This window comes from Mauremys mutica, chromosome 1 (genome assembly GCF_020497125.1).
Source record: "Mauremys mutica isolate MM-2020 ecotype Southern chromosome 1, ASM2049712v1, whole genome shotgun sequence".
Classification (NCBI taxonomy): domain Eukaryota; kingdom Metazoa; phylum Chordata; order Testudines; family Geoemydidae; genus Mauremys; species Mauremys mutica.
Genome location: NC_059072.1, coordinates 235,984,649 through 236,008,504, shown reverse-complemented (window position 1 = coordinate 236,008,504; position 23,856 = coordinate 235,984,649). Strand labels below are relative to the sequence as shown.

General features: G+C 38.0%; 1 protein-coding gene across 2 annotated transcripts in view; it reads right to left on the bottom strand.

Annotated features, from left to right (window-relative positions):
* Positions 1-729: 729 nt before the first annotated feature.
* The window catches only part of NLGN4X (neuroligin 4 X-linked), a 296,593-nt gene continuing 273,466 nt past the window's right edge, over positions 730-23,856 (bottom strand). For both annotated transcript variants that reach the window (XM_045001047.1, XM_045001054.1), the window contains exons 4-6: positions 16,211-16,396; positions 13,467-14,256; positions 730-4,277 (exon numbers count right to left, since the gene is read on the bottom strand). In XM_045001047.1, coding sequence (XP_044856982.1) covers positions 3,428-4,277; positions 13,467-14,256; positions 16,211-16,396 — 1,826 coding nt within the window. In that variant the 3' untranslated portion in view covers positions 730-3,427. The remainder of the gene's footprint in view (positions 4,278-13,466; positions 14,257-16,210; positions 16,397-23,856) is intronic.

Sequence of the window (23,856 nt, the reverse complement as noted above, 5' to 3'; positions counted from 1 at the left end):
GATTACTTTATCTACACTGCAATGAGAAGTGTGATTATAGCATGTAGAGACATATCCAAACTAGTTTTAATCTAGCTAGTTCAAATAACAAGAGTAGTGAAGTTGTAGCAGTATGGGTTAGATGCTTGAGCACATACCTAGGGTACCGGGTAGGCCTGTATAGAATGTGCTGCCATGGTTTTATTGCTATTGTTATTTGAACTAGCTAGATCAAAGCTAGCTCAGCTATGTCTACACGTGCTGCAATCTGATTGCAATGTAGACACAGAGGCAATAATAATTAATACAGATAGTTTTATCTTAATTCCTAATCTGGGAGACAATTTTTTTCATGTTAAACTTTAAATTTACATGGGAGGCAGTTCAGTTATGCATTCCCTTAGAATACTTTGATCTGTGAGAATGTTAAACATACACAAAACAGAGTTCAGTGGGATCCATAGAGCATAGAGATAAACACATGGAGCTTTCTCTTCCAGAATATCTTCATCATCTGACCGTCAAAGCAGGTGTTCACTCACCTGAGCAACAGGCTTATACATATTTAATAGCCATGCCAACTCAGTATCTTGAAAATGCAACCTCTGCTAATTCAATACTGTTATACTGTATAGCAAGGCATCATATACACTGGATCATTAAAAGGAGATTTAAAAAAATACTTTTCTTCTAAGAAAAATGGGATGAACACATAATTCTTTGCACAAAACATTAGAAAATACTGTGATATTTTATTATTAAAAATGCTGCTGAAAAGTTTATACATATGTGTCCAGCCATATATATCTTCTATCATTACTTAAGGCAAAAACAAAAAATTGCAAAACAATAACAAGAGAAACCATTAAACCCTGCGTGCCTCTTAAGGTCAAGACTATAAGCCTGGGAAAGTTCTTGTTTTCTTTTCTTTGCCAAGTGTATTTTGTTATCATTATTATAGAATTCTATGAAGATTCTATACATCTTGTCCATTTATGAATCATACATCAATTCAGATGTATAAAATTATTAAATTGACTTGATCATAATTATTTTTAAAAGCTAAAATCATTCACTTACAGGAACTTTTTTACCCAAATGTCACAAGCCTGACACATTACTGTACATATTGCTAGCAGAAGACAATTGGAAGTACTAAACAAATACTGTAATTCACATTACAAATATACCCAACTGGTTATGATGCCAAGCATCACTGCCTTTTTTTAGAGTCATGAACTACTGCATCTCAGCTGAGGCAATACATAGGTTGTGGAAATGGCCTGGTAAAGAGTCAGCTTTAATAAACATTATGGGATGGATCAGTGAAGAAGAAATTTTTCCATTTGCTACTTGATGCAGATTGGGACTGTTGCTTCAACACTTTCTAATCTGTATAACATATCTGTCTTCTTACGTATAAAACATGATAGGTCATATGATGCACTTTTACTGTATTAAATCTCTTTTCATTTCTCTCAGAACCCACTTCTCTGCCATGCACACACAGCAAGGAGTTGTGCAGAGCCCACAGATTTTGATATCATTGTCTACAATATCATTTCATGGGCTGGCTATTCCAAAGTGTTTTATCACAAAGGTAGAAGGCATCTTGTGTTAGGTTCTGTATGGGACAGACAATATGATGGTGCCGTGCCCAGTTTGGTACTGAAATAAAAATACAAAATACATCTGGGATAGTCATGTTCAAGTGCAGAGCAACTTTGTTCAAATATCTTTGGTTACTATCTCTTGATGATGCAGTCACTTTCTAAAGACAAAATATAAACAACCTTCATCAGTTAATAACTCATGCCTAGCTTTTCACACTTGAATCAGCTGTTTAAATGAAACTGCTGAGCCCCTTGTGTGATGGATCTGTTTTGCCCTTAGTTCCCGAATTAAGGGAGGGCAGGGGAGAATAATAATTTAACCTTTTACTGACAATGAAGCTGTCCAGAATTTTCATATAAATTCACACAGAGCACTTTTAGACCCCTCTCTTTAGCTCTCAACAATATTGATTGGTTTTGTCACTGCTATATAATTAACCAGCAAAAATAGAGTTTTCAGACAGGTGCACTCTTGATCACAATAACGGGATACTGGGTGAAAAAGCTCTTTTCATACTGATCAGTCATGACCTTTCCACTTTTAAAAAACCAAACAAACCACACCACCCCCTTTCCTCTGTCAAATTTCATTTTTCCTCTGTTTGGCAAAGCTGAATGGGTGCTTCCTCAGCAAAAGCTCTTCTGCAGCTGCTGGTGAATATAGAGTTAGATTTCCTCATAAAAGACTGACCAAGAGGCAGGTTTTCTTTGCGTTTGTCAGGGCACTAGATTGTGAAGCAAGTCTTCCTAATGTATTAAAATAACCAAGAACTACAAAACTGGACTCATTGTATTGTTGTTTCTTTGCTCAATTCAACAAGCTTAAAACAATAATCGTGATTTCCATTTTCTGATCCATCTCTGTGTTGCAATTTAATGAAGGCTAACACAAAAATAAAAGGAAAAGAAAAGAAAAAAATCTAAAAAACAACTGTCTCCTAAGAATGCTTTAACATGCACGTCTGTAACCTGTAAGGGAAAATACGCAGGTCACACAGACAACTGTATTCTGTGTATAACACCATGTCCTCCTATAAATGAAACATGTTAGAAAAACCTCATGTCTTTGTTCACCACTAGTAATTAAGAAGAAAATCCTCCTTTTGGTCTGGAGGAAACAGAGGTGATATGACTAATGTATATACACATAGGTCACAACTGAAAGCACAATTTCTAAAAGTTCTTTTCAAACTGAAAACGTCAATAAAAGCTTATTTTTTTAAACTCACAGCTATATACACTTTTTACAAAGTTTCTTTAAATATAGTTCAGGCTGGCAAGTCATCTCTTTGCACAGAACTATACGTATTTTACTGCATAGTCCTCTTATTTTTAATAATAAAATCCTATTTCCCCCTTATGGTTACAGCTTCTTATGCTGGATAAAAGCCCATGGTGATGTCTTTGTTTTAACAAGGGCCATTCATGGTATGGCACATAAAGAACTGGTGTGGTTTTTTTTGTTTTTTTTAATTTCATATATTAAAAAAAACTGTACAGTCACTGGCTCTGTGTTCCAGAAGATTCTGCTTCTGTTTGTTACTCTCAAAACATCTTTTCAAGTGATTTCTTCTGGCATCAACTTTCAATCAAAGCGGCTGAGATCTTAAAGCAGTATCATAACAGCAATATACATGTTTCACATTTCACAGGGTTTGAAGCTGATCTTTAATATCAGAGAGTTTCTATGGGAAGGATCAGTAAGAAAATAAGGACTGCCCTTCGTGTTTACTTTTTGTTGTTGTTTTTTAACAAGTTGTTCAATGGTGAATGCTCTTTCCTCTACTTCTTTTTCTTCCAAGTGGCTTGTGGAGTAAGAGGGGGAAATGGCAGAGCTATACCCTAGTGGTGGAATGTCCATGGGGTAAATTAGTACTGTTTTGTCCTCCACTGAAGGTGTTGAAAGTATGCAAAGGTTGCATTCCTGTTAATGTATTTGGAATCATGGTTATGGTGTTGGGTGTCATTAGCGGAATGTCATCTGGGGACCTCCTCAAAGTAAGGGTGTAGTCAGGTGGGCAGGTTAGTCTCAGAGTGTCGTGTGCCTGCAGCGATTCACACTCGTGGTCATGCTCTAGCTGTTTCATCTGCAATGACATAATCTCTTCATTTTGTATGTGCGCTATATCATTGGTTGTGTTCCTCTGGGGGCTGGGGCGCCTGTGTGTCTCGTGACGTCGCTTGTCTTTCTTGTAATACAATGCAGCAAAAGCTAAAATATTGAGGAATAACAAGGATGCCCCCACTGCGATGGTGACACTCAGCTCTGTGGAGTAATCTCGCTTGTTTTCTATCAGGACAGTTGTATCCTCTGGGGCTGTTTTGTGGGTGTCCTTTGAATGTTTAGGATTGTTGGCTGGTGTCATTGCTGGGCGTTTTGTCGCTGGCCACAACTTTCCAGGGGAACGTCTGGTGACATAAGGAAATGAGGTCATATCAGGAGGTGGCACCTTAGTTGTTGTGGAAACATATTGAAATATTTCATTTAAGTTGTGCAAGTGTGGTACAAGTTCCAACCAGAAGGCAACTTTTGTTGCTCGATAGTGATCCCGAACTCGGGGTTTCAGGCCAATGTGCAGATAGAGCTGGTCTTTAGGGTTATACTTAGACCAGGCCACTTCTTCAAAACGGTTGGGTTTTGTATGGATGAACTTTGTGTCCTGTGGAACAGGCTGGTTTGGATCTCTACAACAGTAAAAAAAAAAATATTACACTCAATCAAGAAATGAACTCTGTTTTATCTGACAATAATTAACAGTTAGCTAAATGTAACCCTGCAGCGATGCCATTAAAAAACCCCGAAAACATTTACTAAACAGAAAATATGAGATATTACAGTAGTTCCCTATATACAGAATAGAAAATAGGACCTGATCTTACTCCCTGTGAAATCAGCTGAAGTTTTGGCACTGGCTTCAAGGATTAGGCACTAAAGATGAATTTTTGAGAGGTACTGAGCACCTGCAGCAGTGGCAGTTGTAGGTGCTCAGGATGTCTCAAGATTTGACTTTCACTTCAGGGTATCAGTTAGAACTGTGTAGTTGTTAAAGATTAATTGTTAATGGCAACCAGACTCCGGCTGCAATGGAACTATCACAAAGATGTATCAGCTAAGGATCTGTCTACTGCTTTTAATTTGGTATATAGTAATAATGTATATGGTACATAACAATTAATAATGTTGGCATATATTAACTTCAAACCATTGTGACATAGGACTAACACATAACTGAGAAAAAAAACTAATTATTTATATATATTCATTGCTTTATGCTACTATTAGCCCTCCTTTTCACCAAACACGTGAGGGAAAAGCTTTGTATTGACATGAGGCAAATCTTTCAATCATTTGCATTAAGGAATTACTATTTGTGAGTACAGTGTGTTAAACACTACTAAATATAGCATCGCAGGCTTTGACCCTATCCAAACTTCTTAGGGTAGGGGCGGGGAGGGAAATCACTACTAGTTCAACTACTTTTACAGGAGCTCTGAGCTAATCCCTAAGGGGACAATATTAAATCTGATCAGCCCAACATTTAAATTGTATTTCTACCATCTTTCCAGTGTTATATTTTTAAGATCATCTGATATTAACAAAAACTTTAAAAATATATTGACCATTCAGTATAAATCTGTTCATATTTGACTTTTAAAAAATGAAATATCTGCCTTTAAATTAGCAGGGGGAAATTAAAATTAAAATAACCAAAAACAATAATAAGTTGAATCTGCACAAACCCTTTAGCAATAACATGCATGTTACTTCCTTTGAAACATGAACGCTATATCTAAGTATAACATCTAGTTAGGTATTCCATTTTTTGGGGGGCGGGGATTCAGCCTTCATAGGGCAAAGAATATTGTCTGTGCTTTATAATATATCATACTAAAGTATATAATGTATCTTCTATGCAATATACTGACATTTCTTTTCTCCATTCCCATATGTATTAGTTTATCCTTTTCAAAAATCAATGTAATCTTTCTCTTTTTCTTCTAATGTGCTCTTATCTATGTTCCAGGAATTCCCTCATCCAATATTACAGTTTTAAAAGCATTTTTGTTTTCTTTTTTTAAATGCCCATGAGATAATTAAATATTCCCACGGTTCTTTTGTTGTTCAAAAACTGTTATTCCTTAGTGCTAGATCTACACTGGCATTTAGCTTTAATAATCTAAAGATGCTTCTATTCACCTGTTTACCAGGGGGAATTTACCCTTGAATTCAATCAAATAAAATACAATTTAAAAATTATTCTTAATCTAATTTTGTTTTGTTTTTTGCATATTATTCTGTACCACATGCCTGCCATCTGCTGAAGATATATGTTGGGTATTCCAGACGTTTTTAGATTTTATTCTTTTAAGTAATATCTACGAGCACAATTTGATCCCATATTGTTACTCCTTGTCTGAAACTAAGGTAGAGCTTTCCCTTTCCAGGCAATACTGCCAGAGATTTCAATGTGCTGCTACTCTGAGGAATTCTAACATGTATTTGAAAAGGAAATAAAGTATTCCTTTCGTTCTCAAAGAACAGAGAGGAGGATTTGGCAAATCCAGACAAGTAGGCATTGGCTTGATGCAATATATCTACTACAGTACTTTTGGACACAAGACAAGAATTCTAAAACCTGGATAAACTTACATAGATTATAAAAGCACAAGTCATTTCCCCCCATTAGAAACTCAAAAGCCTGGAACAGCTATAGCAGGAAATTAGTGTCATATTTTCTATCCTCTTTCTTAAGCACACGCTGTTCCAATTCATAGCCCTAAAAATCCTGGGCCATGTTCTGTAGCATAGGTATTAAGCCAACGGATGCAAGTTAGTTGTGCTCAAAGAACTAAACCCAAAGGACATGAGAGCACTTCATGAAAATTTCATGAAACACAGGATCAGGATCATGGGCTGGATACATTTACTATTATTCTTCCACTCCATCCCACCCTCTATGTATGTAAATGAAGACACATTATTTTTATGTGACAATACTGTAAAGTGAAATCCTGACCGCTCTGAAGTTAATGGAAATTTTGTCATTGAATTCAAATGAGCCAGGATTTTCCCCATAAAATGCCTAAATGCCAGCCAGATGGACTACTTTACCTCATAGTGTCATTTCTGAGGTAATGTTATCATTGTGTAAGTGACTGCAGAATGCTGACCATGGTTACAGCAAAGATTAAAAAATAAAAAAAAAAACACTCAGCTAAGCAGGCATGTTTTTAGATTTCACTAACCATCCCTTCCCTCACCCCTTCACATACCACAAAGAGCTAGATTGTGTGTTTAGTAAAGGGAAAACTCCTATACCATCCCCCAAGTCCGAATGCAAAGGGTTGGAGAGTGTGTAGGGGAGTAGAGCCCCACTCTATAGGAACTCCTTACATGCCAGTGTGAAGGAGTATGGGTTGGGGATGGAAGATCTGTTGATATGAGGATACTCTTGCCAATATTGTAAAATAGTCTGAAATAACCTTTGTGAAGCTATTCCATAGGCTTGGATGGGGGACATAATATCACACATGTGAATAGCTCATGGATCTGCATAGTTGGCTTCACCTGGCAATTAGCCATTCACTTGACTTTGGACCTTTCACTTGGCATTGTCCTTCCACTTCCTGTTTTGTAATTTTAGCCTTTCAATTGACCTTTTGGCCTATAGACATTCTGGAAACTCATGCGTGTCTTTATGAAACAAAGAAAACTACTAGAATGCTTCCTGAATAATGCAGCTATTAATGTAATAAAAGAAGAACAATGCTTTTCTGTGTTTCTATACATTCTCCAGCCAAGCCCTCAGAACACTCCAATGAATTTTAGTTTACAACACCTCTCTGAGTTAATGGTAAGTTAGTATTAGTATCCCCGGTGGGGAAAGAGGCACAGGCAGGCCAAGTGACTTGCTCAAAGTTACATACAAAGTCTGTGACAAAGCTGGGAAATCCTGGTTCCCAATCTTGTGCTTTAGCCTAGACACCATTTTTCTTTTCCTATAATTGCTAGAATATAATTATTGATCAGTGTTTGCTCTCTACTAATGATGCTTATTTTTAAGTGTTTTCACTCTAAATTTGCTCTACACCTGAAATGTTCTCAAAGTGAATGTCTGCCACCAAAGTACATTCAGGTCAGTATCTGGGAATAGTCTATCTTGTATCATCTAGCCATTTTCCTTGAGGCACTGACTCAAACTGTGGACCTTTCCAGAGAGGGAAATCACAGAGAATTCATCCACCACTCTCTTCCACTTTCCTTCTTTGTGAGCTGTGACTCCTGCCATTATGCCCCAGTTATATACGGTAGCTCAGTGATGCCCAGCCTATAGTTCTTGATGCACAGCTCTTCAAAGTGTCTACATGCAGCTTGCTTCTCAAGTGTCATGAAATAAATGTCTTTGCAATGATGTGGTGGCTGATTCAGGAGCAAAATAATAACACCTGCACATAAGTTGAAGCTCTGGCAGCCAGTTAAGATAACGGAAGGCGTCACAATGAAACACTACTGAATGTCTCTGGGTATTAACACCAGTAGAATGAGAATTCTGCAGGGATCCCCATCTCTCGCTGAGCTCTACATAATGCTGCTCAAATTGTAACCTTTATCTAACAGTTTTCATGAATATGTTAACTGTTACTTATCATAATAAACTTATGACAGGCACTTTTGTATTCTAAATATGTTTCATTCTTTTGTGGCACTTTGTGACTTTGCTGGATGACAAAATGGATTTCTGCAACTGAAGTTCAGTGCCACTGTTGCAATTGCACATGCACTGCAAAAATACTGCACTCTCTTTGTTAATAGAAAGGCAAAAGGCACCCTTGAGAGTGTACTTCCTCTCAACAATGAGTTTTGCTGCAAGTGGGTGTGTGTAAAAGAGTTTACTTTTTACATTTCTGATTTTTCCCGTGCAATCTCTTAATAATATTGACTTCTGATAACTATTGTGTCTATTTATGAAACCAAAACAATAGTGATTGTACTTTATTTCAATAACACAGACCTGGAATCAACCAATATCTTCAAACAAAGAGAGAAATAACATATTAGAGGGCAAGCAATATACAAATCTTCTGTAAGAAATAGTGAAGATTTGCATTCAAAATAAACTATAATTGATAGAAGGAATTGAAATCTGAGGATCTTATAATGGAAAGTGTCAGGCCACCTTAATAATAGGCATCACTACCAGTTCTGCCTATAAACAGAGAGATCTATTCATTCAAATTATCATTTGTTTCAAATTTTTTAGGGTTTAGGGAAAGTATTTTACTACTATTTTTCTGCAGAGACCTATTACACAAAGTGTTCAGTAGGGAAATCAGTGTCTTTTCCCTTAGGCCTGTGTAGCAGGGCTCACCCCTGCCAGGGCACTCTCCTGTGACCAACCAACTATGTTACAGTCAAATCCCACTTCAAATTTCCCCTACATTTCCCAGGGCTGACTGAGCTTTCCAACTTCACTACAGAGAAAGGTCACCTCCTTTCATAGAATCATAGGGTCAGAATCATCTAGCCTAATCCCCTGCCAAGACGCCAACACAGAGGGGGCTATCCAGCCTCCTTTTGAAAACCTCCAGCAAAGGAGCTACCAAGGCAGTCTTTTCCATTGTCTTACTCTTCATACAGTTAGAAAGATTTCCATGAGATTTAATCTAAATCTGCTATGCTGTAGTCTGAACTCATAACCAGTTATCCTGCCCCCTGTAGCAAAAGAGAACAACTTTTCCCCAACTTTTCTGTAGCAGCCTTTCAAGTATTGGAAGACCACTATCATATTCCTTCTTAATCTCCTCTTTTCTAAACTAAACATACCCAGTTCCTTCAGCCTTTGCTTGTATAGCTTCCATTCCATCCCTTTGATCATCTTTGTTGCTCACCTCTGGATCCTTTCCAGTTTCTCTACATCTTTTCTAATGACCTAAACTGGACATGGTACTCCAGCTGAGGCCTTCCCAGAGGTGAGTAGAATGGTTCCCTTTCCCCAGGAAAGGAACAACGTCCCTCTCAGAAACCAAATCAAGCCCTGGTTTCAGGCACAACTTCTAAGTACAATTTCAACATTCAGAAAATCCCCAGGTAAAAGGGCACCAGGTCCATGGAGGGACACAGGGGCCAGAGGACAAGTGGATCACCAGCCTGCAGAGGGCACTCCAAAGCTGAATCGAGCTAATTCCCAGAAGTCACCAGCAGGAGGCGCCGCAGGGGTGAGTCCACTCATCTACAAGGAGGCACTAAATTTTTTCATTAGTGTTCTTGTTCATTAGTATTCTTGAGCAAAACGTGTTATGAAATTGTAGCCACAGAAAAATCCCTGTGTGGGGTAGGGGGATTGAAGACTGTTTACTGACCACAGTCCCTGTTGGAGTTGGAGTGATCTTTGGTATGCTTATTAGATGTGTGTAGGTTGCTGTATTTCTTTTCATTTTTTCTCTGTATTGCTTTTAACTTAAGAATAAAAGTGCTTGCTTAGAAAGAGCTGTGCGGTAACTTAACCATGGGCCATTACAGTGTGTATAGGCTCTGAGGAGAAGGCAAAGCAGATCTGCTTAAGCAGTTTGACTTACTAGGGAATTCACAGTGTAGTGAGGGAACTGAGTAGCCTGGAAGTACCTGGTCAGGAGGGAGGGAGATGCGTGTCTCCACTCAAGAGAGGTGATGGCTGAGGAGCCAGAAGCATGAAAGTAGGTGTTCTATGGTGGACCACAGAGAGGGAAATAAAGGTGTAGACTATGACAAGATCACCTTACAACAATTCCTTTGCCTTCTATCCCACTCCCACTGTTCTTACAGTGGGAGGATGTGATAAAGCCTGAATGATATGACCGATTCCTTTAACATGTAAAATTGGAATTTTGATTGTACAAGGACAGAAGGATGAAGCCATAAAAGCAGATCTTAAAGAAAACCTCATGCAAACAGTTATCATATATATATATATATATTATACTGTGTAAGTTAGTTAACATAATATTTAATTGTGATCCCCCAAACAAAGCTTCTTGCATATATTCCACAATGCATTTTCCGCCCCCCCCCCACTATTTTTAAGGGATGTCTTTAGTAAGAGAGCGCTTTGGTGAGTAGATTCAGAGGCCAAGATGATGATGAATGAAGGCTAAAAACTATAGTCTTAGCACTGAAAGGGAAATGGACCATCAGAAAATTGCAATTTCCAAGTGTTCATTTCAAGCATGAGTCATTCAACACTAAACAGTCACTTTATTTCTCACTTTTTGTTTTCTAGCTTCAGTTACTGACTTCAAAGTAAAACACAATAAAAGTACAGTGCCTTTCGCTGTGCCTTTGACACCTAGTGATTTTACAGTATTGACCTGCCCTCCAAACCTAGCCTTGGCAGTAGACCCATTAAACAGTGTGTGTGTGTGTTTTAAGCAGCAGGTGGTGTGTGTCAATTAGAAGCTCAGCACAGCCCTTCTGAGCTCTGCACTAACTGAGCAGTAATTGTACAGTAAGGTACTAGATACTGCCTCAGTGTGAGAGTCTTCCAGGACTGGAAGGAGTGTCAGAAGTATTTTTTTTCAAACAGGCTGCAGTTTTAATGTTTATGGTTCAGCTATAGAGAAACCTGCAGTGTTATAGTCTCACAGTGAATAGATTTTCAATATTTATTGCCATGGGCACAAAAACAAAGCAGCCAAATAATATCAGGATAAAGCAGGAAAACAGTGACTGAAAAAGAAAAATCTGAAACATATAAGGTGCTTCTGATGTATTAGGCCTGATTGCACACCTGGAATCCAAATTGTATGTGGGAGGGTGGGTAGGAGACTAGTTACCTAAAATAGGTCCCTATATAATCTCAGTTTGAGGTTTTATAGCCTACAAGATGCTATTTTCCCCTGCCACAGGAAATTCTCCTTTTCATTTCAGTTGGATGTGTTGGAGGTGCAGAGAAAATATAGTCATAGAGCTTAAGATTCCATTTACCCGCCAGGGAATTTCTTGTTCTAAAAGATGGAGTCTATGGAGTAACACTGGGGTTTCTGTTAAAACAAAAGAAAGAAGTTCCCCTTCTGCAGGACACCTGGAATTTTATAGTACAGGGCTCACTTATAATCCATTTTTCAGACTGCTTGTAAAGGAGAGAATCCACAATGGAATAGATCTTGTATTTCAGTCTCATTTCCATTTACTAAGCATATTATCAGTTGGGTGCTTTGGAAATGATTAATGACCCTTCCGAAGCATTGCTGCAGTCTTTAGGAGGTACAGTATGAATGTAAGTCCACAGCCGGAGGACTGGGCAATGGTATGCATATTCTGCTAAAATCAGCTCTCCAGCAGCAGTGCGTAGGAACTGCTTGAAATTATGAGTAATGGTGACAGATGGAGCAGTGAAGAGCTCTTCTAAGGCTTAAATAAACACAAAAGTCTGACTTGTTTGCATTCTATGGAAATAATAATAATATAATTATAAATAATAACTACACAGAGAAGGTCTTGACATCCTACATAATAATTCCCCTGAAGGATTTTTCTACGGGTCTGAATCCTTAGATGTATGTGAGCTGTTTTATCCACACTAATAAAAATCTAATCATCGAAAAAATCTGTCTATGAGCCCTGCCAGAAGTTCATGCAATGCAGCAGTCAGTATAGCGCACCATCATATAGATTACACAGTCAGTTAAGTCAGTTTTCCCCTGAGCAGTCCAACCTTCTTGTTGCCATATATTGTTGCCAGATACACCTTAAATATTGTATCACCTATTCACTGTCACCACAATACTACACAATCCACACATACAAAAACACCTGTTTGTCTAGTGAACACTGCTACAAAAGGTTTTCTCTTGTCTTAGGCAGCAAAGCGACCTGTATGAAGCATTTTATTTTTTACTCAGTTCATGCTCCACATTAAGACTGCAAAAATTGCTTTCCCCAGAATGTCATTTGGATTCATTAAAGACCGTCAGTGCTGCTAAGCCACTGAGTGTTAGAACACTAGGCATCTCTGATGAACCTTTCCTATATTGCTGCAGACTGTTCACTGCACTGCAGTAGAGTTGCAGTTTCAGGAAACCAATCCTGAATGTTCATTGGAAAGATTTACAGTGCTATGAGTAGCTATATTTTAATTTAGTACCAAAGAGTAAAAGTTAACAAAAACAGCCTTTGTTTTTTAACTAAAATACTGAAATATTCTTTAAAAGAATGCTACAGGAAGAAGGCTTAGTACACAGGATTTATTAATAGCCTCTTAGATTAAGTTGCTTTGAAGGTCCTTTCTTCAGTGTTTATGTATGTAATATCTGCACAACATTGATGCCTTTCTATGTTCTAGTAACCAGCCTTTTTAAAATCCTTCCCCCCACCTAAACAGATTTGTGTGAGACTTTTCTTGATTACTAGTTTCTAGTAAAATAACTTTTATTCCATTTCTGACTCCCAAAGAGAAAAATCTTCCCAATGGACATCTTCCTGACCCACTTCTCCAATATGTTCCCTTCCCTTTATGAAAAACTAGAGAATTTCTTAGTGAATAAGTATGATCTACGTCACAATTTCTTCTTGCAGTAAAAAAGACAATTCCTCTGATCTGCAGCATGTTGCTGAGCTCTTTTGACTTCAAGGACATTTACCTTTTTACTAATTGCCCCACTTTAATGGAAAGTACAATGCATCATTCTTCACATATAACTAGTTTAATAGAGAAAATATTAGTTTAAACATATATTTAATATAAATAAGCCCTTTTTACAGCAGTATTCTGCATTAGTGATTCCAATTAGTGCTGTAACTCTATTGTAAGATGCATCATTTGGGACCATTACAGTGGAATACTTCAGTATTTCAGAACAATCATAGGATTGAAAAAGGCTATAAGATGCAAAACATACCCAGTTTTGGCGAAATTTGTCCAGTATGTCATAACTACTGCACTGAGCATGACGTCATTTTTGGAGAAGTTGCAGTTGAACAATTCGGTGGGACCAATCATGGGAATGCCAAACACATAAGGAACTTCATCACCATGCGCTGAATCAGCCCAGCTTGGTTTCATTTCACTTTGGCAGTGGTGATAAAATGCATAGAAATATGTTGGAGAGCCATACTGGGCATGCAGGTCAGCTGTAGCAACAGCTGGGGCAACCCACTGGTGGTCAGTAAACAGAGCTACCAGGGTCTTCCTTCGTGTTTCAGGGTTTTCCTTATCTGCCCAGTCGGTGTACATGAATTTAATGGTCTCCCGGAGTGTATCCTTCCCTTCTGGATAGCCATACAGATTGTCCACAAAATTGGAGACGGAAAAGTCAAAGTCATTTGGGGAAACGCCATCTTCGTTGTCCACAATGCCATCCACAAATTTTAAGCCTTCCCCTTGGTTCACACCTAGCATTATGTCATAGTTAAGGAACTCTCCCTGCTCCATTAGAATCTGAGGGTCATCTGGAATCACATCCCCATCAATCACAGGCCCAAAGGCAATGTGGTACGTGGCTGGAGTGATGGTCTGCTGAATGAGTTCTTTGTAGTTCTTATTACGAAGGCATTCAACTAAGTCGGTGGTATCCAGCATGTCGCAGCCCACTTTATCTGCCAATATCCGAGTGTATTTGGCAGGCTGGTAGTTCACTGCCCAGCTGGACAGGGCTGTTCCACTCTGTATGATTGCCTTTTGGAATAAACCTGCAGGTGCAAATTGTTTAAATGCAAATGAAATTACATATAAAAATGCTGCTTTTACTAAGCAAAGAATACTTTGATTGTATGATACTGAAAGGATGCAGATTCCTGTATTTCAGTTCTATTTCCACTGATTTAACTTTTTAAATTTAATTTAATTTAAATCTCTTCCTTTTCACTGTAGCTCTTAATAGACTTCTAGATAAAATCTCCCTGGTTCTTGATGGTCATACATATAAAGCATGAAAGTTTTAGGTTAGTATTTCAAGGACAAAATATATTTTTCACAATAACCCTACACTTTTAACAAAAATACCCCAGTTTTAGCACAGTGGTAGTTCTTTAACATTTTTAATCTTTGAAGGAGTGCCAGTTACAAACAATCATATTCTCTTCTGCATGTAAATGACTCACATAAATATGCTCTTCACTAGTTTAAAGGTCAAAGGAAAATTATGCACTCTTTTTTTTCCCTTTCACAGAATAAAGGCATCATATAATTTGAAAAAAAATATGCTCAGCTAAAAACAGTTTAATAGGCTTGATTTCCAGGATCCTTCTGCACTGACATCATTTTCCATTACCTGCTTACATATATTTTCCTGCTATCATTGACTATTCTGATAAATTAGAATATATTTGCATTTTTCTGAAAGGATTTGAAAATACTGGGCCAGATTCACCTGGTGCATTCTGGTTGCTTTGCTATTCTCCGATGTGCAGAGCAACCAGAGACCTGGATTTAATGCTGCTGTGTGCCATCAGAGTGTAGCAAAGTAGTTGAAGCATACCAGTGAATCTTCCCCGTAAGTTTTTCTGTTTGCTTAGCTGGGTTGCTTAGTTTGCTGGTGGGAACACTGAAATGTCCTATTTGAGTATCCAACCTAAAATGTCTTGGCCAAAGTGTGTATACAGACTACAAAGCACTTACATACTGTGGATGATTTGTGAAATAGAAATGACTAAGACAGAAGTTAGCTCCAAGTACCCAGAAGCATATCTGGTGAAAACTGACTGTGAATAATACACCTGATGATTATTACTTACTGCACAAATTACAGAATGTCAAGGCTGTGATCAGCAAAGATTTTCATCACTCCATCTGTTTGCTTTTGGCATAGTTTATAGCCCAGTTTTACTCATTATGCCCTATTTGTACCAATATGTGCAATAATTTTAAGTACTTTCAAATAAAGCATGCTTGCTATAATATCTGCTATAATTATCCCCTGCTAGATAGTTTTATCCTATAGATCCCTCTGTGTGTTGAAGCAGGGGGAGGAGCAAGGAGGCAGAAACAGATCAAAGATTTTAGAGAACTGTGGGCTTTTTCTAATTTTTTTGTACAGTATTATTGATCATACTTACTGGAATCTTTCTGTAGAGCTATTCAATACCTGCATTGTACATTAGTGCATTTTTATACAGGGGCTAAAAGCCTTGCAGCTCAAACTTTTATTACAGCCCCGTAGGAGGTTTACGTGCATATGGAATGCAGGATGAGACTCTATATATGTGAGGCTTACTCTTTTTTGTACAAAATTGCATTGTGTTAAGACATTAAAATGTATGCCTGATGTGCACAGGCAGGCATCTTACAAATAAAAAAAGAAGGCTCACTGCCCCATTTTAGTTCAAGTAGGACAGACAATTGATGGAAAAGAAAATGGAAAATTTTAATATAGACCAGACAGTTTAGATTTCCTGGGGAGCACTTTTAAATGTAAATTTATAATTTAAGTTTTATTTTTGATTTCATGCCATAGTAAAAAGCATAATGTAGGTTTACTAAGAATCAGCTGGAATACTGACCACTATGTATTTCATTTAAGTTGTTGGTATATAATTCTGAGTTTCTACTTGATGGTGTCAATTGCCTTGCATTTCAGTTTTAAAAAAATTGCACTAGGTTTTAAAGGGTCTCTTTTTACTTTTATTTTACCAAGAGGATTGTTACCTTCTGAATAGTGAGATAGTGTTAACAGACTAACACAGGATGCTCCTGCTCCGGATCCAAAAATAGTAACTCTTTTTGGGTCTCCTCCAAAGGATCCAATATTTTCTTCAATCCATCGTAAAGCTTGGATTTGGTCAAGCAATCCATAATTGCCTTTTGCAGCTTGGTCTCCAGTACTTAGAAAACCTAAAAGGCAAAAGAGATAATTTTAGTTCACCAGCCACAGAATTAGCTATGGGGTATCCACATATTCACAACACATATTCCCTTCTTTTCTCCTTCTATTCATTTTTATGAAAGGTCATAGTCCTAACTAAATGTCTTCAATGCAAACGTTAAAACCACAGAACATTTTCCCTCTACAGTAGACACCATGTGTAGTAGCAAAAAAAAAATCATTTCTTTTTTTCAGAATAACCCAATATCAAACAAGCAATGTAGGTTGAAGGTTTCACAAATTTGATAAATCTTTATGTGAGTAACATAAAAAATCCCTCATCCAAATGTTCTTATTGTACTGTGCATCCACAACACACAGGAAGAATTAGGATATCAGTTCTTTCATTGAGGACAATGATCCCTTGCACATTCATTTACATTCCTTTTGGCATTGACCAAAATAGTCCAGCACTGAGCAGTTCTGCAATTTATAATCTTTGTACAGTACAGAGACAAGTATGTGGCAACAGTTAAAATAAATGAAATATAAGTAAAACAAAATTGAAAACCCTAACAAAAATTACACTCAATCCAATTCTACAAAGGATATTTACAAAAAAGATAGCAGCCATTCAACTCTGAGCATCCAGACTTCATCTGAACAAATCGGATTCCAAATCCTTCCTTGGAGATGTTATGAAAAGTTGTTTTGCTATTTTTTTCACCCACTATACCATAGTTATTAGATTTTAGAAATAAAGCATGCCACATTTGCTATTTGTCTTTCAACTTAGAATAAAATGAACTAAAAAAATAAGACTCTGATTAGTTTTGCATTTCTAACACCAGCTTACTCGAAGCATCATACTAACCCATGCTGACTGGAACAATTTGGGTTCTAAACTATGCACTATGTCCATATTACCATGGATAGTCATTCATTGTTTTAAAAAAAAATTGCAGAGCGCTTATCCTAACGTGACTGGAGATCAGAATTCTAGAATGAACACTTTAGAACAGCTCAACATTTTCAAATGGACACCATAGATTTAACACTACCTTACATCAATTCAAAACTGTCCTGAGTTTAAAAAAGAGTAACATATTGCCATTTCTAAGCCAATAATCAGGGCCTCTTCAGACAATGCTGCCGAATGAGGGTCACAAACCACTGGGGGACCATTGCTCAGGGACTGATTGAAATGATGAACATTCACCACTTATGATCCAGAGCCCCCTTGGAGTGAGATAAGAGTTGCTGTCTGCTGATAGAGAGCTCTGTGGAGAAATTTGAGGCCCCTAGGGAAAAAATACACACCAGTTTTGGACACATTCCCCATTAGGCTCATCCTGTGGATCTAAAACTTTTGGTCATATGATATGGCAGAGCTGAGGAGGATAAGTAATTCTACTGAATCTTGGGCTTTGCAAACATGGCCCATTTGAACTGCTTTGTTAAGAGAGCACAGATATGTTTGTCGTGGCTCTGGTTGTTACTTAAGTGTCCAGAAGATACTTCTAAATACACACAGCTAGAATCATAACAACAACAACAACACAATAAATTAGACAACAAATGGCAGTGTTTAAACTCATTAGCACTTGTCACAGTCTATAGTAAAAGCAACATCACATAACATCCTTGAGAGGAATACATTTCAAACAAGGGACAAAACTCCAGATTTAGGATATGTAATTTGAATTAGGCTGTCATAAAGGCTGACAATGCTAAAGCAAGATTAGCTACAATTTAGTTAAATGCACTCTCACCAAAATCGCTTTCTGATATTTAATTAGCAATTACTAATTAGTATTTAATGCCAACAAGTGCTTTATAAGCACTTGCATTCATTTTGAAACAGTTGCTCTAATTTCCTACAAAATGAATCATACTGTCTGTCAGGGTTCCTTCCCCACTCTGAATTCTGGGGTACAGATGTGGGGATCCGCATGAAAGACCTCCTAAGCTTATTTTTACCAGCTTAGGTTAAAACTTTCCCAAGGCACAAATTCCACCTTGTCCTTGAATAGTATGCCACACCACCAAATGATTTAGACAAAAAATCAGGGAAAGGACCACTTGGAGTCCTATTCTCCCAAAATATTCCCCCCAAGCCCTACACCCCCTTTCCTGGGTAAGCTTGAGAATAATATCCTCACCAATTGGTACAGGTGAACACAGACCCAAACCCTTGGATCTTAAGAACAATGAAAAATCAATCAGGTTCTTAAAAGAAGAATTTTAATTAAAGAAAAGGTAAAAGAAACACCTCTGTAAAATCAGGATGGTAAATACTTACAGGATAACAAAAGATTAAAAATCACAGAGGATTTCCCCTCTAGGCAAAACTGTAAAGTTACAAAAACAGGGATAAACCTCCCTCCTAGCAGAGGGAAAATTCACAAAATACAACAAAAGATAATCTAATGCATTTCTTTGCTATTACTTACTATTTCTGCAATATTAGATGCTTAGTTCAGATATGGCTTAGGGAGATGTGTTTTCCCTGCCCTGGTTCCTTGCTGACTCCGAGAGAACAAAGAAACCCCAAACCCAAAACCTTCCCCCACAGATTTGAAAGTATCTTCTCCCCTTATTGGTCCTTTTGGTCAGGTGCCGACCAGGTTATCTGAGTTTCTTAACCCTTTACAGGTAAGGAGGGATTTTATGCTACCCTTAGTTGTATGTTTATGACACTGTCATTGTTAAAAAAGATCCTTTCATGTGGGCTTACTTATGAAAACTTTACTCAGGACAGGCATGGAAGTTATAAAAGTAGCACTATCTTTTCTTTTCCATTTAACACTTAAGAAAGAACCTATTAATCCATAAATGCCAGAACAATTTTTTCCACACCGGTCTAGTTCTTTTTCCACACCCCTTTATTATCTTTTTTGGGTTTGTGAAGCAAAGAATAAATCTTGCTGGTTTTGTTTCTGCAGTCCATTGCAAAGTCTCTATAATATTCTGTAATTTATAAGCCTTTATTAAATCAGAACTATGACCTCCCTGGGACAACGTGACTATTGTAACCTTTAAAACAGCAAGGTAATTCATATGCAGAGCCCAAATACATTTTAGTTCTCCTAGCAGTTAAATCTGGTTCATCTGGTTCATCAAGTTAAATCTGGTTCATCTCTGTGATTTTGAATTCCTTCTACATGTACTGAAAGGAGACTGAATGAAACTGCCATCAATGAATATCTGATGTTTAACATAGAAAGATTTTTTTTTGTTTCACTAGTTCTCTGCTGATCCTCATTAAGTGAAAGAGCAAGGTTTCTAAATTTAAAAACTAATCATCAAGGCAAAATGGCTACCCCATATGACACAAAATGAATGAATACATATGTCTTCTCTTGGTGAGGATATCTGTCCTTCCATGCTTTGAATACCAGATCATAATATTTGCCCAAAGTCATTTTTAGGTTCAGGGCAAAGGATTATCTGTTTGCACGAAAATACATAGACCAGCTTGGTTCCTTCGGTGTGGGCTAGTCTATAGATTTCAGAGGGATAAAGTAAAGTGTCACTAAATACTCCTTACCATAAATGACTGTGCTTTTGTTTCAAAGATGGGAATTTACAGTGGACTTTCAGGAATCTGGTATATTTTTAAAATGCATTTTGATTTTTTTCCAAGTTGCTTTATGACTCTTTTAAAAAGACACTCTATGGGGTTTAGAATACTATGGGTTGGAATTTTTGACAGAATATGGAGGCTGGAGCTTTGCAAGGTTCGCTCATCCCTTTTAATGAAACAGATGGTTGGAGTGTCTAAAGCTCAGAATAGTAAACACAGAGCTCCTTTCATTTAAAGGCACAGAAAGAAACCAAACTGTAATATTCAGTTCCTGTTTTCACTACTGTTTCCCCCCACCCTCTAAACCATGACTTCATTAAAAATAAAAAAGTCTCCCATATAATTCCAGGATAACGGGAAGAGAACATAAAGACCCATTGTGATTTGTTATACTATGCAAATTGCAACTGCACACAGTATCACATTTCTCAACCTCTTTTTTTAAAAAACAACAAATATAAATACATCTCAATGGTCATTATAGTAAAACTGCTTTAAAATAAGGCTTCTGAATTTAGATAAATTAAGTTTTCAGCTGTAATTTCTTTGGCTCTGCTATGCTTCTGTGAATGGGAAAAGTTTTTCTTTAACACACCAATGGAGCAGGAATCAAGAAGGCAAAATAATATATTATTAGGGGAAAAGATTGGGATTTTTTTGCTTCCATAAACTTTTAAAATGAATGTACTGGGTACTTAGACCCATTCTGTCTGTTTTGCTCCATTTTATTGGTGCAGTGCAACCACAAAGCCATGTCAAACAGTTCCTTGGGGATTCAGGTAGTTGTACAGATGGCATACATATCTCCATAATAACCCCTCCAACCCATTATAACTGGGACATAGCAAAGGCAAAGGAAGTGTGGCTGGGAGTGCTTCTGCCAGAATGACCCCCTTAGGCAGAGGTCCCCAATTTGTGGGTGCTGAGGAAAGTTCGGGGGGTGCAGCTGGGGCCCAGGCCATACTCCATGGGAGGCAGAGAGGGAGCGCCACTCTGCTCTGTGTCTGGACCCGGCTCCAGCTCCGCGCCCGGGGTCCCAGCTGCTGACCCCGCACCTGGGGCTCTGCTCCCGGCCCCGGCTGCCAGTCTCACGCCTGGGGCCTTGGCTGCTGGCCCCGTGCTCCAGGTTCCAGCCTCTGTCTCCTTACACCTGTCCGTATCCCCTGCTCCTGGCCCCAGCCCCAAGGAGTATGTTGGGGGGGCATGGACACTACAGGGGTACGAGGGGGCATGAGGTAAAACATTTGGGGACCCCTTACCTTAGGGCATTGGCAGCTGGTTGCAATTGGGGAAGTCTGCAGGGGTTTTACCACTAATAAAGTTTGTAGATAAACACAAAGCTTAGGAGACTAGTAAATAGACAGAGCAATCTGGATCACTTGGTAAGCTGGGTGAAAGCAAACACTATGTGTTTTAATACAGTCAAATGTGAAAACTATATTATATATCTAGGAACAGAGAATGTAGATCATATTTATAGAATAGGAAAGTCTATTCAGAGAAGCAGTGACTCTGAAAAAGGCTTGGGGGACATGGTGAATTATCAGCTGAGCATGAGCTTCCAAAGCAATACTGTAATCAAAATGGCTAATGCCATCCTGGGGGATCTCAAGTAAGAGAAGGGAAGTTATCTGACACCAGTGCAATTGCTACTCGAATACTGTGCCCAGTTCTAGTGTCCACAATTCAAGAAGGATGTTGATAAATTGGAGAGGTTTCAGAGAAGAGTCACAAGAATAATTAAAGTATTGGAAAACATGCCTTGACTCCAGGAATGTAGTCTATTTAGCTTATCAAAGGAAAGGTTAAGGGTTGACTTGATCACAGTCTATAACTCCATACATGGGGAACAGTAATTTGAAAATGGGTTCTTCTAGCTAGCGGACAAAGGTATAACAAGATCCAATGGCTAGAAGTTGAAGCTAGACAAATTCAGATGGAATACAAGGCACACATTTTTAACCGTGAGGGTAATAAACCATTGGAATAACTTACCAATAGATGTGGTGGAAGGCCTAGGGTGGATTATCAATCACCAGAAATTTTAAAATCAATATTAGATGTTTTTCTAAAAGAGATGCTCTAGTTCAAACAGGAATTAATTCAGGGAATTTCTATGGCTGTGCTATACAGAAGGTCAGACTAGATGGGTACAGTGATTACTTTTGGCCTTCAGATCAATGAGGTTTTTCTGGGTTGTGCCAGGAGCTGAAATGGCTTCCTGCCAGATAGCATAAATGATATGTAAAGCCATCTTTGTGGCCCTCTGCTACCAGCTGAGCCTTGTAAAGCGCTGATGCAGTTGAGGATCTCTCCCAATGTGTACACATAATTAAGTAGATTTGTAAAGGAATATAAAGTCTTTCCCTTGGATGACTTATTGAAATCTCTTCTAGGTTGGTACTGAGCACAAGCTGATGAGGTCTGATAGCTATATAATTGTTTATGTGAAACAAGTTGGTGATTTCACTCCTGTTTCTAGTTAATTGAATTAAAACTGCAAGAACCACTACCACAACAGGTATCCTGATGGTGTAGATCTCCAGGCCTTAGTAGACACAAAGAGCAAGCTTCTTGCTTCTAGAGGTGGTCTCTCGCTGGCCCAAAAGAGAGACACATTGGCAGAGAAACAGGCCAGAGCAGAGTCTGTTATAGAGATGTGAATACTCAGTAAGTCCATTGACTTCACTACAATTATCCTGGATTTACCCCAGGGTAAATGTGGGGAGAATTTGGCTCAAACTGAGGAAGTTTTCACTGCTACTGTTCATTCTGTGTCAGACCCGAAGATAAATAGAGGACTTCCCTTCTCAAGTCTATTAGTCTGTCTGTTTTCATGAGCATTACATTCACTTTATAAAAGTATTTAGGAACAATTACAATATATGCATTTTTGGAACAGTAACCCCCCATCAAAGGTAATATTGTAGTTCATGTCCAGCCTCCAGATCACCATAGCCTCACTCTTACCAAAAATCCACAACTACTAATATAATTTGAAATTTGCATTCATTTAATTACTAAGTTTACATGTCTCATTCTTTTTAAATCATTCCAGTAACAAAGTATTATGACAACATTCTCTTGCCATTTCCCAAATGGTATAATCCAGTATTTTGTCACTGTAGAGTAACCTATTATTTATCGTCATATTATGGCCTCAAAGCCAAATCCATATCAAATTAATGTTAAGATTGTCTGAAAGCCCAAATTCCAGCTGTGAATAGCTTTTCAATGGTGTATGCTTTTTGTTTTCCTTTATCACCACCTGGAATGATAGACTCCAAACTAAAAATTAGTAAGAAACTACAAATTGACCTGTAGTTCCATGTTAATCCCTTTTCTACTGCTTTCTTACTGATCCCTTTTCACAAGTTCCAGCAGTGGCACTGGGCAGTCCAATATCAACACCTGCTGTGAATGATGGAGAGCAGCAGCCAACTAAAACAAAGAGATATGTGATTAAAGTATGAAGTGAAAAAGCTTTCTGCATCACCCCTGGAAAGACCAATATAGTCTAAATATTTTGAAACCAAAACCTTTGTCATGACCCCAAGTGACGAACAAGTAGTGCTTAAAGTGAGGAATAGAACAATGTGAAGAAACTGTTCCCTTAACATCGATTGCACGGCTTGCATATACTGTAATAATATTTTTAAATGTGGGGAATGTGTCCTAGTTTCCTGTTTTTTCCTTTTCTCAGCTCACATATGAACTGCTGTATGCCAACTTCATCCTCATCTTAGAATCATCCTGTCTGGTATACACAGCCTGCATGATCACAGAAATAATCCTTTGTATTTGTGCCAAGGTGTAATAGACTTGAAGCTATGAAAAAGATAAGTAGAAGCTAGAGACACCTTCAAATGCAAGGAGTCCTTCTGTTGTGATGTCTAGCAGGTG